Here is a 15053-nt window from a genome sequence, read left to right on the forward strand (position 1 = left end):
GATTGCCATTGTGGTTTCTACATCTACTGGTGTGAAGATCAAAAGGTAACTTGGATCCAAGACATGTATGGCATGAAAACTCTAAATATAGTACCAAGTTTGGATCCTGGGATTATAACAGTTTAGCGAAGAAATAAATCACAGGGATAAAAATCTATGACATAGCTTGGGATGATCAGACCTTGAATGCCATTTTACATAAGCAATTAAAATTTCCAAATAACAAAGTGATGGGTGAACTAAATCAAACTCCTTTATGAGTTGAACATAGATTTGTTCTTCTCCAAAAGTATCGATAAAGATGCACTTATTTTTATCATAAAACGAGTACTTATAGGGGTAGTTCCATTTATGCAATCACAAGATACCCTTAGGACATGAAATCCAAAGATAAGACAGATGTGATCAGATTGAATTGTGGACCGATAAGGCACAAATAGATGAACTATAAATGAAAAAAACTTTCAAATGTGAAGCATGGACCTGGAAAAAAATGTTATTGTTTGAAAGAACCTCAAAGAGCAAAAGGTATGTGCCAAACAATGGACATTTAGACTTGAAATCCCAGGGTGTAATTTGGACAGACTAATATGTAAAACCTCTTTTGAATATGATAGATCATAAAGACAGTGAAAAGGTAGAAGAGACAAATTGTAGAGTCAAAACTCACTTCATTTTATTCAATAATAATAATTATTTATTACAAGTTCTTGATACGTACGGATATACACATAACTTACTGAGCATATATATATATATATATATATATATATATATATATATATATATATATATATATATATATATATATGAGGAATATGATTGTGCCTCGAGCACATATAGCTTATATGCGCTCGAGGGCACAAAACTCATGTGGGCCCACATTGTTAGGATGATCCAAAGCATTCATTTGAAAGACTCTTTCATAGATAGGATGTGTACAAAAAATCAGCTCCATAGGATCATCCTAACCCATCCAAAAGTGGAGGGCAAAATGGACAGACACCGTTTGCTACAAATCTGCCCATTTTTGCCCTCCACTTTTGGAGGGGTTAGGATGATCCAATGGAGCTGATTTTTTGTACACACCCTATCTATGATGGGGCCTTGCAAATGAATGGTTTTAATCACCACAAAAAATGTGGGACCCATGTGTTTGGGTCCTCGAGCGCATATAACCTTATATGCGCTCGAGCGCACGCTCCTTTTCCTCTCTCTCTCTCTCTCTCTCTCTATATATATATATATATATATATATATATATATATATATAATTCTAGTGTGACGGAAAACAGTAAAGTCCTAGGGATATAAATAATCCAATTATGTCTATACATAACAGGCACATACTGTGTATTAACGCTATTTAATCCATTATAGAAACCAATAATTTTTGGTACTAAAATCCAGATTTATGTCTATAATAACAGGCACATCCTCTGTACTAACGCTATTTTACCCATTATAGAAACCAATAATTTTTGGTACTAAAAAATCCAGATGATTTACTGCCTGTGCCTTGATTTTGGGTTATTTAGTGTGAACATGATATTCACAATGCTTCCGAGAATACGGGAACAGATATTCACAATGCTTCGAGGAACACGGGAACACATATTTTGTATGTATAGTCCTGCTTCCATACATGAGTTTCTGGTTGTCCTCATGAAACCTTCAACAATCAAAGTTAAAAGGGAAATAGAGAGGTAACTAACAAGTTATTAACCCAAATAATTATCCATCTCCTTGTCGAAATCTAATAAACCAAAAAAGAATGAATACCATGTCTTTGTTGGATAGAGTTATCCCCAGACGATGGCGGAAGCAATGCTGCTTTCTTTGACTTTTTTCTTCTAGAGATAACAACATATATACAAACAAATAAAAACAGTACCACAGCTACTCCTGCAACAGCTAGTCCAGCAATAACTCCCCCTGAGATTCCTGCTTAGACCAAAAGAATATCGAGTAACTTATTTCCACATCACATTTTTGGAACCAAATTGACAACAAGGATGGACCACCCACCAGTGCTGCAAAATAAGAAAATTGAATAATAAATGTTAGGTAATTTTAAAAGGCCTCAAAATAAGAAGAGTATGAATTAAACTAGCATGAAAGTCATGACAACACAATTTACCTCGATTTCAAGGGGCGATAGCTGCCATTTAGATCTACAAATTATCAGAGGAAAAACATTAGACAAGAAAAGTTCCATCATATGGCTTACGAAGCGTACTTAATTTATTATTCAGTTTCAATGTCAGTCCTTCAAATTCAAGTGAAGAATTTTTACCTTCAGTATAGACTTTCAAAGGCACAATTTTGGTAAAACAAATAAATACAGTTTATATAAATGAAAAAATAATCAATAATTTCAAGTTATTGTTTTCTTTTTACCATTTATTTTATTAATTAAAGCAAAAAAAGGAAACAATAAAAAGAACAAAAAAATTGGATTGCATGCAGCTCTATAAGGTACCTAAGAGGGAGATCTTTCGCTATCTTGATTCAATTCTACATAAGGAAGGAGAGATTGAAGAGGATGTTAACCATAGAATAAGAGCAGGTTGGTTGAAGTGGAAGCTTGCCTCAGGAGTTCTGTGCAACCGTAAAATCCCTACCAAGTTGAAGGGAAAGTTTTATAAGACAGCTGTGAGGCAAGCCATGCTGTACGGTTCAGAATGTTAGGCCACCAAGAAGCATCATGTGCATAAGATGGGTGTAGTGGAGATGCAAATGCTTAGATGGATGTGCGGCCACACAAGGCTATATAGAATTAAAAATGAAGACATTCGTAAAAAGGTGGGGGTGGCTCCAATTGAGGAGAAGATGACAGAGCACCGCTTAAGATAGTTTAGACATATCCAACGTAGGCCTTTGGATGCTCCGGTGTGAAGAGGCGACTCGTGCCAAATTGATGAAGTAAAAAGAGGTAGGGGCAGACCGAAAACAACTTGGGTAGAAACATTGAGGAAAAACTTGATAGCTAGGAATATAACATAGAACATGACCTTGGATAGGATAGAATGAAAGAAAATGATCCACGTAGAAGAACCCAACTAGAACCAAGATTAGAGCCGCGTAGATTCCTTTTACCTTCTTCATGAATTTTTTCTAAAGGATTCATTTAGCCTACCCCAACTAGTATGGGACAAAGGCTTTGTTGAGTTGAGTTGAGTTGACTATATAAGTAATTATTAAATGGTTATATATACATTAATTATATGTGAAATGCGATCTATGCATTATGTATAAATATTTATATAATTATATGTATTACATGTAAAATGTGGTAAATACTGATAATTCAGACATGTGCAACAGCTCATGTCACCAGGCGTTTGATGTTATTAAACCATTATTGATGTATGTCTTGCTTATGTGATGGTTTTGAAGTTCGTATTTGTGCTTATTCTAGCAATTTCTCAAGTTTTATCTTAAAAGTCTATAAATTGCATATGTTTCCATATGTTTCCGTGATTTTATAGGATTTCAATCGAGAATTCCAATCGGAACCGAAATGTTTCCGTTTCCGCAGTGATCGAAATAGAACTTTAAAACCTTGTTCGTAGTTTACAAGGGCATCCGCACGAGAATTTCCTTCATGATGAATGTGAGTGAAGGTGAACTCCATGTTGACCAAAATGACTTTTATATCTCTAAACAAGCATCTAAATCACCAAGGTGGGGAATCCTCTTTGAGCCACCTTATTGAATTGAGGGAGGATTTAAGTCGCAGGAGGTTAAGTCCATTCCAAACATGCATGAACTCGGTCTCAGTGGCGTCACTCTCCCCACCTAGGCATCCATGAGATTAGATAATTCTACGATTAGCATCAAAGAAACACCCCACTATGCATGTCGATCAGATTATAAACATTGTTACTACTGTCAAAATTAAATTTGATCTAGCCTTTGGGAGGAGAAACCCAAACATCTGGAACATGCATCAGGTGGTGTGAATAATCCGCATAGATTGATATCTAATCATTGATAAGGTCGGAAAGAGAAACATTCATAGATATTGGGTTGGATATATCCCTTTTGGGTACTTCAGTAATTATCCATTTGATTAATTGGCCCAAGCTTTTGCCTTTCCCATTATAAATGTGGTCATTCCTATCTTTCCACACTAGTAATAAAGTAGATGGGAACAAAGTGATTCACAAACATTTGAGTCTCTTGTTTCCAATACGTCTCTTCCACCATAGCCAAAAGGAACAAATATTGGCTATGCCCTCCGAACAAGGATTCACCCTAAATAGGCTGAAAAAGTAGCTCCCCACTTGTGAAATCCAAGGACAATAAATAAATAAATGATCTAAGGTTTCTCTTGATGCTCCATAATAACAACAAACCAGCATCTCACAAATATTTTGTTTGTAGAGTTGAAAATGGAAAGAAATATTAAAAATGAAGAAACAAATAGCCTGTTTGGAAATGTTTACGGTTATAGTCATTCTTGCCCCTACCAAAGTACGGTGATCAACGGGATGGGGATGAGGAAGAGAGAATCTGCTAGGGTTTTCTAGGGTTACTCTTTGCTAGGGTTTTGAAAGAGGCAGATACGAAGAAGAGAGTTTTTCTTATGCACGTGACCGTTTGTTTGTTGACTCTTTTAGGATTGAGGCCTTCTCCAGGAGCAAGCAAGCTAGGGTTTCTGGAAGAGGCAAATCCGGTTTTCTCCTTCATCTTCCTGGTATTATAGAGAGAAGGGAAGCTGGGGCTTTCGAGAGGAGAAGATCTTTGGTGAGGATTGCGGCCTTCTCTAAGTCATAGCAGCAAGATGTAATCAATCGTGAATCTAAGGAAAATGGTAAGGAGAGGGTGATTGGTTTTGGTTCCTTTTTGCTTTTCTTCTCTCCTCTCTGTGTCTTTGGTTTTTCAAACAAAAGATAAGTATAGAGGAAACAGAGTTCAAGGCCAGGAACTCCGTGAAGACACGGAAAAGAAGCTCTGTTCCTACTGATTTCTCTGTTTTCTGCTCATCATGACTCCCGGGAGTTATCCTCTCCACCAGCATTGTCTGTAACCCAACTCATCAGTCACAAGCTCAAATCTGCCCAATCCTCCGGGCTAAGCGATTGGATGCAGAAGCTTTAGGAAATCAACAATGCGGAAAACTTGATGAAATACTGTCATCACCACCAGAAATGACTTTGCACGAAAAAAATGGAATTACTGAAAGGGATAGAAGAAGAATCAAGGAAAACAGACAACTCTTCAAGCAAGAAGAAGAAGAAAAGCAGAGGAAAGTCAAAGACCTCTCTTCAGCAAGTAATAGAAGAAGATGAAAATATAGAGTGGATTTTCATGGCTTCTACGAGGATTCAAGTCGGTGAGGAAGGAAATGATCGCATCTGGCGTAAGCCTATCGAAAACTCTTGGAATAAAGTGAAGAGTAAGCGGCTCCGAAGAATTGATCGAGCTAAGGAAAGAAGATTGGCGGTAGGATTGGGAGATTGGAGATGTATTAGATGTAAGTTTAGGAACTTCAGGCGAAGGGTTGTGTGTGGTTATTGTGAGAAAATTTGGTCGGGCTTGGACTATAATTTTCCAAGCCTTGTTCAAGATGTTTCGGTGGCCAGCAAGGGGAGGGATCGAGTGGTCGGTGAGAATATATCTTTTCCTTTGGATAGTCTTGCCGAGGCATCAAAGATATCCCAGGCACCTCTGTCAAGCTGGAGTCCATACCATTAAAGTCCATTGGAAATGCAGATCTTAGTCTATGAGGTAAAATCCGTCCCGGTTGGTCCGGGAATGTGCTAGCATTGGAAGGTTGGCTTCGTCGCAAATGCGGAGCAGGTATGCCGCTCTCTGTGTACAAAGTTGATGCGGAGGAAGTTATGGTTTTCCCTCCCATGGGGGGTGAATCTTCTCAACATTCAGAGGGTTTGGTCATCGGCGGTTAATTCTCCCTTCGTGCAATTAATCCCGTGTGCGTTAAAGTTCCCAAGAGATGGTCTTGTGGATTGGTGGCGATTCTCGGGGGTTCCTCCAGAAGCATAGTGTGAGGAAAATTTCAGAAAGATTGGTGGACACATTGGTAAGGTCTTAGCCTTAGACCCATCTTGTTCAGCGGGAGCTGGATACATTTCTGCACTGGTTCAGATTTCATCTTATGGGGACGCTGGTAAATCGATGGTAATCCCTTCAGCTATTGATGGTTCTATCCTATGGATTCGTGCGGAAAAGATATCCTCTTCGTATGAATCTGAGGAGTTAGAGAATTCCAGAGAAGTCTTCTTCTTTGGACGAGGATGAATTAGAATCGTCTTTTTCCTGCTCCAAGCCTTTGGCTGACGAAATTCCGATTATAGCGCATGATAGTATGCTTGGTTATCCTGTGCTGGGGGTGGCGCACAATAGCTTACCTACTTCTGGCGAAGTTCTTGAAATTCAAAATTTGGTTTCTCCACCTGTCGAGAGATGGAGAAGTATCAGAGGGATTATCAACACGTGTGGTAATCTCAGTTCAGAGGATTCTGTGGCTATAAATGACTTTTATGATATAATTTCGGCTCTTTCACCGAGGAGTATGCAGAGGAAGAAGGTGGGCTTCGAAGGTGGGCCCGGTGAGGATATTTCTTTGGATTAGCACCAGTGTAGTGGGCTTGATGTTTCTTTGAAGGTGGGCCCGGGTCGGTCTATGATAATCCAACCTAATAAAAAAATATTAAATTTTTTAGATTCCAGCCCCTTTTTATCCCCAATCAGACGTTGGGCTGGGGGTTTTGAGGAGGTCACATCTCCATCGAGATCTTCTATCTGCTTTTCTAAAGCTACGATAACGAAGGATTTTGTGGCCCCCGTAGAGCTTGACCCGCTGGATTTGGTGTTATCTCCGTCGGGAAGCAAAGGCTACGATATGCAGGCCGAGGAGGATTTCAACTCTAGTTTGGTGGATCATTATGTCTCTCCAGTGCAGCTTGATTTCGGCTCGTGTGAGGCAATATCCCCCTTGGCTATTGAAGACGAGAATTATGGGTGGGATGATGTAGTGGGTAATCCTCTTCAATGCCTGAGCGAGGAGAATCCTAAAGACGACATGGTTCGGCCTTTGCATGTCGTGGAAGAAGATATGTTTGAGTTTAATTTTGTAGTGTGGGTGATTTGAATGGCCCTAATATGTATTCTGGTAGTAAAAATTTCTCAGTGGCGTCAGTGGTGCTGGATCGCCCTTGCGACAAGGGCAATGGAGATGAAGGGTTGGGTTCTGATCTTGGGGTTATTGAGGGGTTTTCTCATGAGCCAAAGGAGTTACAAATTGTCCCATTCAATGTGGAAGATTATGGGTTAAGTGGCTCGGAGTTGGCGGTAGATTTGGGTGGATTTGTTCGGATAAGGTGGTGGCGGTGGATGGTAGGGAGATGGATGATGAAGCTTATGGGACAAGTGTGGATCCAGAGATTATTGATATCTTTGTGAACCATGTCGTCACTACTGGTAAAATATTTGGCTTATCATTTGTCGGGTCTGAGATCGATCTGAAAAAAATGTTGAGGCAGAAGGAGGACCATGAGCATAATATGAGCGATCCGATCGATATCCGTTGTCTTGAAGCCTCAAAAAAATTGATTAGAGAGTTACTCAAGTTGAAAACTGAGTTCAATTTCCGTACTCCGGAGAGTAAGGAGGCGGAGGGGAAGGTTCTGATTACTAGTGGAGCTAATCAAAGCTCGAAGGCGAAGATCAGAAGATCTTGTAGAAAATGAAGATTGCAAGCTGGAATGTGACTGGTATGGGGTCTTTGGAAAAGAGAACTCATATCAAGAAGTTAATTAGTATGTATAAGCCGGATGTCGTTTGTATTCAGGAGACAAAATTGACGGATATAAATAGGTTTGTTCTAAAAGGTGCAGGTGTTCTAATGCATTGGGATTCTTGTTCCCTTGATGCGGTTGGGGCGTCTGGTGGTATTCTGGATATTCATAAAAATAACAGACTGACCTTTACTGGGTTTTATAGGCCTGTGGTTACGGGGGAGAAGAAGTTGTTCTGGGAGGAATTGGATGGCGTTAGGGGTAGATGGGATTATCCTTGGTGTATTGGGGGTGATTTCAATGAGATTTGATGGGTGGGTGAAAGGGTTGGGTTCATCAGGCCTAATATTAATATGAAGAGATTCTCAAAATTTATCGCGGATTGGGAACTGGTTGATTTACTTCTAGTAGGGCAGGAGTTCACTTGGGAGAGGGGGAGCAGCAAAAGTAGGATAGATAGATTTTTTGTTCTGCCGGAGATGGTTGGATTTGTTTCAAGGCACGAGACAGGTCGCTATAGAACATTCGGTTTCATATCACTGCCCTATTCTTCTTGATCCTCAAACGGAGTCATGGGGCCCCTCCCCATTCCGTTTTGAGATTGCTTGGCTCAAGATTCCAAAGATGACTGAAAAGTTGGGAGGATGGTGGGGAGAGTGTCATGCCTCAGGTCCGTCGGATGTAGTTATTGGTGCAAAGCTGAGGTTTGTTAAGGAGAAGCTTAAAGAATGGAAAGTGGAGAATTTTAAAGCTTCCAATGATAGAATGGAGTGGCTTCGTAATAAAATTAGGGAGGTAAAGGTTAAAATATCTGGGAATTGTGCGTCAGATGAGGAGGTATTAGAGGTCGGTAAATGTAAGGAGGAGCTTAATAATCTTATTCTGCATGAGGAAATCTCTTGGAGGCAAAAATCTAGAACTAGGTGGCTCAAAGAGGGTGATAAGAACACGGCTTATTTCCATAGCGTCGCAAGTGCAAGAAGAAGGGGGAATGGGATTTATTCTTTGCTAGTCAATGGGGTAAGATGCGAAGATAAGGAGGTTATCAAGAAGAAGGTTGTTGATTTCTACCTGAAGTTATATTCCTCGGAAAATGATGGTTGCATTATACCGGAGGGATTAAACTTTAGAAGCTTGATGGAAGGGGATGCTAGAAGTTTAGAAAGACCATTTATTGAGGAGATTGAAAAGGGATTGTATTCAATGGAGGGAGATAAAGCTCCAGGTTCTGATGGGTTCTGCATCGCGTTTTTTCAATCTTGCTAGGATTTTATGAAGGGGGACGTCATGAGATTCTTTCGAGAATTTTTTGACGGTATGATTCTTGATCGTGGTACTAGTTCGACTTTCATTGCGCTTATTCCAAAGGTTAAGGGTGCTTCATCGATTGAAGAGTTTCGTCCTATCAGTCTCATTGAGTGCCTTTACAAGCTTCTGGCTAAGATTTTGACTACAAGGTTAAAGATGGTTATGCCTCTCATTATCTCAGATTGTCAGTCTGCTTTTGTAAGCTATCGTCAAATCCTTGATTGTTCCGTCATAGCCAAAGAGACTATTGACTATTATGCGAAGTGTGGAAGGATAGGTGTGGTGTGCAAACTCGATATGGAAAAAGCATACGATCGTGTGGAGTGGCATTTCCTTGATTATGTGATGGGTAGAATGGGATTCAGTGAGAAGTAGAGAGGTTGGATGTCGAGATGTAAATCTTACTCATGGTTTTCTATTCTTATTAATGGTGCTCCTTTTGGTTATTTCAAATCTTCGAGGGGTCTTCGTCAAGGCGACCCCCTTTCCCCTTTTCTCTTCATGATGGTTGCGGAAACCCTAAATTTGTTGTTAGCCAAAAGGGAGTGCAGCTAAGCTTATTCAAGGTTTTTCTGTTGGGCAAAAAGAGGTGGAGGTTACACATCTTCAGTTCGCAGATGATACATTACTTTTTTGCTCGCCGGATGTCAAGGCGGTCCTTTCTCTTAAAGCGATCATCTGGTGGTATGAGATGATATCTGGTCAGCGCATTAATTTTCATAAATCCAAATTGTATGGAGTTAATTTGGATGGCGAGGTTGGCCTTGGTCTTGCGGAATGCTTGCCAGCTTCTTATCCGAGGTTACCATTGGGTACTGGGAGGCCAAAATTATCTAGTTGGGTGTTGATTGTTGAGAGAGTGGAGAGGAGATTAGATACTTGGAAGAGGAATCTTGTATCTCGTGGTGGTAGACTTACTTTGATTAAAGCAGAATTGGCGAGCATTCCAATTTACCAGTTGTAGGTGTTTAAATGCCCGGTGAGTATTTCAAAGAGAATTGAGAAGATCCAACGCAGATTTCTTTTGTGGGTGGGGGGGGGGGAAGGTCTGATAAGAAGCAGGGTCTTTCATTAGTGGGTTGGAAAAGAGTTTGCAAGCCAATTAAGACGGGAGGTTTAGGCATAAGGAGAGTAGGAAAAGTGAATCAGGCTTTGCGTAAACAGGGGATTAGATTCAGGGTTCAGGTTGGCGATCGTGTGAGATTTTGGCTAGACTTGTGGTGTGCTAAAGAACCGTAGAAGGATTTATTCCCGGATTTGTTTTTGGCGTCGTCAGCTAAGGAAGCTTTAGTTAGGGACTGTTTTGTGCGTATGGATGGAAGAGTGATATGAGCGCCTGCTTTTAGGCGTAATTTCTTTGATAAGAACTCATATCGGTAACAAGGCTTTTTTTATCTTCTTGAGAGTTGTTATATAAAAAGGGATTGGTTGGATGTTAGGGTATGGAATTTGGGAATCGTCAGGAGTATTCACATCCAAATCTTTTTACAACCACTTGTTACCCTCTAATCGTTTGGTCTATCTCGGTTCCTCCTTCTGTTGCAGTTTTTGGGTGGGCTGCCATTCTAGGGCCGATTCAAACGATTGATTTCCTGAGGGAAAGAAAGATGATCATTATTAATCACTGTATTCTTTGCCAAGAAGATGGTGAGTCGGCGATCCATTTGCTCCTTCATTGTAATTTTGCTAGAAAGGTGTGGGGTATGATGTTGGGGAGGTTTGGTATACATTGGGTTTTTCCTAGAGATATTGCTCAGGCTTTGGAATGCTGGCAGTATGTGCCGTGGGGGAAGAAAGGAAAAATCCTTTGGAAGTTATATTTTTTCGCTATTATATGGTCGTTGTGGCAGGAAAGAAATGCTAGAACTTTTAGAGGTAAATCTAAAAGTGCCCTCTTTGTTGCTTCAAAAGCAATAGCGTTGACAATATCTTGGGCTAAGTCGATGCCGCTATTTAACGTCGTGTCCGCATATGAGTTATGGTATGGATGGAGAGAAGTGTGTTCTAGTTCGGAATGGGATAATACTATTGTACAAGCATGGGACCCTCCGGTGAATGGAGATCGTAAGCTTAATTTTGATGGATCGAGCCTAGGTAATCCCAGCCCGGTCGGTATTGGAGGGGTTCTTAGGGATGATAAGGGGGTGGTGATTTGGTCATATGCAGGCCCTATTGGTACTGCTGATTCGAATGAGGCGAAAGTAAGTGCTGCTTATCAAGGAATTAAGTTACTTGAAGGGGAAGATTTAAATAAAGTGGTGGTGGAAGGTGACTCCATCAATGTTATCCGTTGGTTATCCGGTTCACATAAGTTTCCTTGGAGGTTCGCGACCTTTTCAATCAGATTCTTGATATTATCGGAGATTCATCTATGACGTTCAATCACGTTAGAAGGTCGACAAATGATATGGCGGATTCTCTTGCTAGAAGAGGGGTTGGGTTGGAGTCGCTAGAGAAATATGATTTCCTTCCTCCCTGATGCTTTTATTCTTTGAGCTGTAATTTTTCTTTTTCTCCTCTATACTATTCGACCATCTCGGTCTTTTTTAATGAATTCCTCCATTCAAAAATAAATAAGAAGAAGATGAAATCGACTATCTCTCAGCTACAAGTCTTAGCATGAAAATGGAAATTTCTGAAGACCATCATCTGCAAAATCTGGAAAAAGGAAAAATGGAGACGGGCATGGAGCTAGACATCAGAAATCCAAACAATGGTAGTCAAGAAAAAGGCAGCCCTCCACCATCTCCATAATTTGAAAATTGTACTGATGCTGTTTGAGAAAAGGATAGCCCAGTGCCCAGAACTGTCCCTTCTCTGAATGCTGTCTTGAAAGCAAAAGCAAAACCAGGACCTAGCCGCCAGAAGGAAAATCTACAAACAATAGGAAATAAAGGAAGATCTTCAAAACCAAGACCTAGCAGCCAGAAGAATGCTGCCCAAAATGCCCCCACAAACCCCTAGCGTATATGCTCTTCACAAAGAAAACAGACTTGTCCCCTCCAAATCTCGAATACATTGCTCCGGGGGAAGATGAAGCTTCAAGTCTTGAATTCTTCTTCGAGGACGAATAAATCCAGGAGGTGGAAAACAAATGGGTTGTCTTGTTGGCTACTACCTGGGAAGAAGTCCCTATTTTGTCGCTCTCAGAGAAAGCCTCACCCGTAAATGGAGCCTAATGGGGGGCCTCCAAATGTTCAAACTGGAGAATGGATTCTTCTTATTTAAATTCACAAATTCCGACAATTGTACACAAGTCCTAGAAAAAACAAGTCACAACTATGGAGGAAGGCCCCTACTCCTCCAAAGGTGAACTCCACTCCAAAAACCACTTTGGAAAAGAAGCAACTTTATGAAATTCCGATTTGGATTCATCTCTCGAGATGGACCCCCCATAATACGAGTAGGATTGCCAGCATCATTGGAAAGCCTCTCTAATGGACACCCCAACTGCTGATTTGTCAAGGTTAAACTATGCAATCACAATCAACCATCCACAATGATCATTTTCAAGAGTTCAAGAATGTAATATTAGAAGAACCAATCAATGGCTTAATTAATAGCAATGAAACACGGTAGCAAAACATAACAAGAGGAAGTCACCTTTCGTCGGAACGAACACTTCTCCGCTGCTGAAATTCGAATTCGGGTTGTACCTTCGCAGCAGAGAAAGATCTCGGAAACCAACATCGGCCGCAACGGAAGACAGGTTCTCGCCCGGTTGAAGTGGGTACGTAACAAACAAACCATAATCCTTAGAAATACTGGTATCCCCACAAGAGCAATTCACTGTAACATTGATAGTCGCATTGTCTGGAATCCGAGTTTCGTCATAACTATTCATAGCCCGCAGCAACGCTGTGGTTGTGAGGTTCGCGTAAACACTTGAAGCAATTTGATCATAGGTATCGCCGGATTGAACAACGTAACTGAAAGTGTGGCCGAAGAAATTTTCATTTATGCAATCACAAGAGAAAGGGACATTCACTCTAGTACCAGCTAAAATGCTATCCTGGTTTGATATGTTGTTGTATAGAACAATTTCGCTTATGGGTCTGTTGTCAAAGAGATTAGATATGTATGTGAGATTCCAATTTGGGGATACATAGCAAGAACCTAAAGCAAGGTCACAGCCTCCTCTACACTGGGCTTGTACTCCAATAACCCACACACACAAGAATATGACAAAACCCAATAGATACAATTCCACTTTTCTTCTCCTTCTTTCCAAAACAATCATCATCATTCATCAAAGTAGAAAAAACATTCAAGAGGGAGTAAGGAACAATAATAGACAAAGGGGTAAAAACCCAATTCAATTTTACTCGATCAAAGAGGAGATGAAAATTGAAGAGAAATAAAACAGACCCAGATGAAGAAAACCCAAAAAACTCAATATACAAAACAGACCCAGATGAAGAAAATCAAAACCCAATATCTAGATTACTTGTTTTCCACTGCAGGATAGAGAGATGATAAATCATCAAAGCAAAGCAAAAACAAAAAACCCTTCAAAAACCGTAGCTTTCTTGAATTCTTCCTTCTCTGCTAGTAGACGAATAGTTTTGAGGTGTAAGAACGTGTTGACTTTGCACTCTTTCTCTGTAAGAGCTTTTCTTTCTTCTACCAAAGTAATTTCATATTTACACGGGTTGAGAGTGTCCTCGTCTGTCTTCTTCTTCCATGTTTTGATTCGTTGTTTGTTAAGAATAGTTGACAAGTGGGGAATGAGATCAGCACAAACCATGTTTTAATAATTTCAGAAACTCAGCTCGTCTCTTCTCTTTTAATCGGCTTGTGTGAGTTTTTTGGGAATTGTAACTTTGTAAATAATAAAGTACTAAATGAGTTAGTGCAATTATCAAAAAATGGTCGTGCTGATAGCATGATATCATTTCCCGGCTGTACAAATTGGATGGTCATAATAAGAAGGAGATTTCACCATGTGGGGCAATGCCGTGTCTGATGATCTAAGCCATTGATTGTATGATGGGACACCAACCCAATAAAATTTGACCGTTGATTCTTATAGTTCTTGACGTAACGATTGAGATCGTTGATTGGGTGACCCGCATGCGGGGGTCAACATAAACCGTTCATTTGTTGGTCCCCACCGTAGATAGGCTGTGCCCCAGAAATCTTCTCCACGTGATGATCCTAACCCTTCAATTAGTGGAGATTTGCATACCATGTAGTCAATTTTACACCATTTGCTCCTATCTACCAACAAATGAACGGTCTAGATCATCTAATTATGTGCCCCCCTCCCCCCAACTCTATTAACACTCTTGGCTGCAGATTTACCTGGGATCTTGTACATCCTTGGCTTACAATTATACACCCATTGGCTTAAACCTATAGAAGACAATCTTTGGTAATGATTTTACTAAAGAGAAAATTTTGGTCAAAGTTCAAAGTTAGGGAGCTGATATTTCCGCTCCACTTTTAGACTAATGCACTTCTTTGAGGTAAGCATATTTTTTCACTGTTTTTCTTTAAGTCTCTCCCCTCCCTCCTTGAGTCCTTGTTAGCACTTCTTTCACAATTGGGCACATGAATAGTTCATGGAATACTTTTTCATGGTTGCCAAACATGCCCTAAGGGAGCATTGGTTTTCTTCTTCCCATTTCTTCCTTTTAGAACTTAAAATTCTTGCCACTTTGTCATCTTCTTTTACCTGTTTTGCAAGTTGGTTTGCTCCTGTTTACTTCCTCTTTTTTGAAATGTAAATATGATTAATAAGGGAAAGAAAACAATACAAGGGCAAAGAGGGTGGCCCAAATTACAAAGATAGCATTTCAAGCCATTCCATTACATCCGAATACAAGACACCATAATTAGGCCTGTTTGTTTTAGACTTACTTTGATTAAAGCAGAATTTGCGAGCATTCCAATTTACCAGTTGTAGGTGTTTAAATGCCCGGTGAGTATTTCAAAGAGAATTGAGAAGATCCAACGCAGATTTCTTTTGGGGGGGGG

The 15053-nt window shown here is 40.2% G+C and overlaps 1 protein-coding gene across 1 annotated transcript in view; it reads right to left on the reverse strand.

Annotated features, from left to right (window-relative positions):
- The window catches only part of CERK1 (chitin elicitor receptor kinase 1), a 29524-nt gene extending 15732 nt beyond the window's left edge, over positions 1-13792 (reverse strand). The window contains exons 1-4 of the mRNA XM_077368708.1: positions 12678-13792; positions 2141-2174; positions 2029-2033; positions 1783-1944 (exon numbers count right to left, since the gene is read on the reverse strand). Of these exons, the coding sequence (XP_077224823.1) occupies positions 1783-1944; positions 2029-2033; positions 2141-2174; positions 12678-13320 (844 nt within the window). The 5' untranslated portion in view covers positions 13321-13792. The remainder of the gene's footprint in view (positions 1-1782; positions 1945-2028; positions 2034-2140; positions 2175-12677) is intronic.
- Positions 13793-15053: the final 1261 nt, after the last annotated feature.

Source organism: Tasmannia lanceolata, unplaced genomic scaffold, assembly GCF_043159265.1.
Source record: "Tasmannia lanceolata isolate RefF3 unplaced genomic scaffold, GAP_Taslan_0.1 ptg000003l, whole genome shotgun sequence".
In the NCBI taxonomy this organism is placed as follows: Eukaryota; Viridiplantae; Streptophyta; class Magnoliopsida; order Canellales; family Winteraceae; genus Tasmannia; species Tasmannia lanceolata.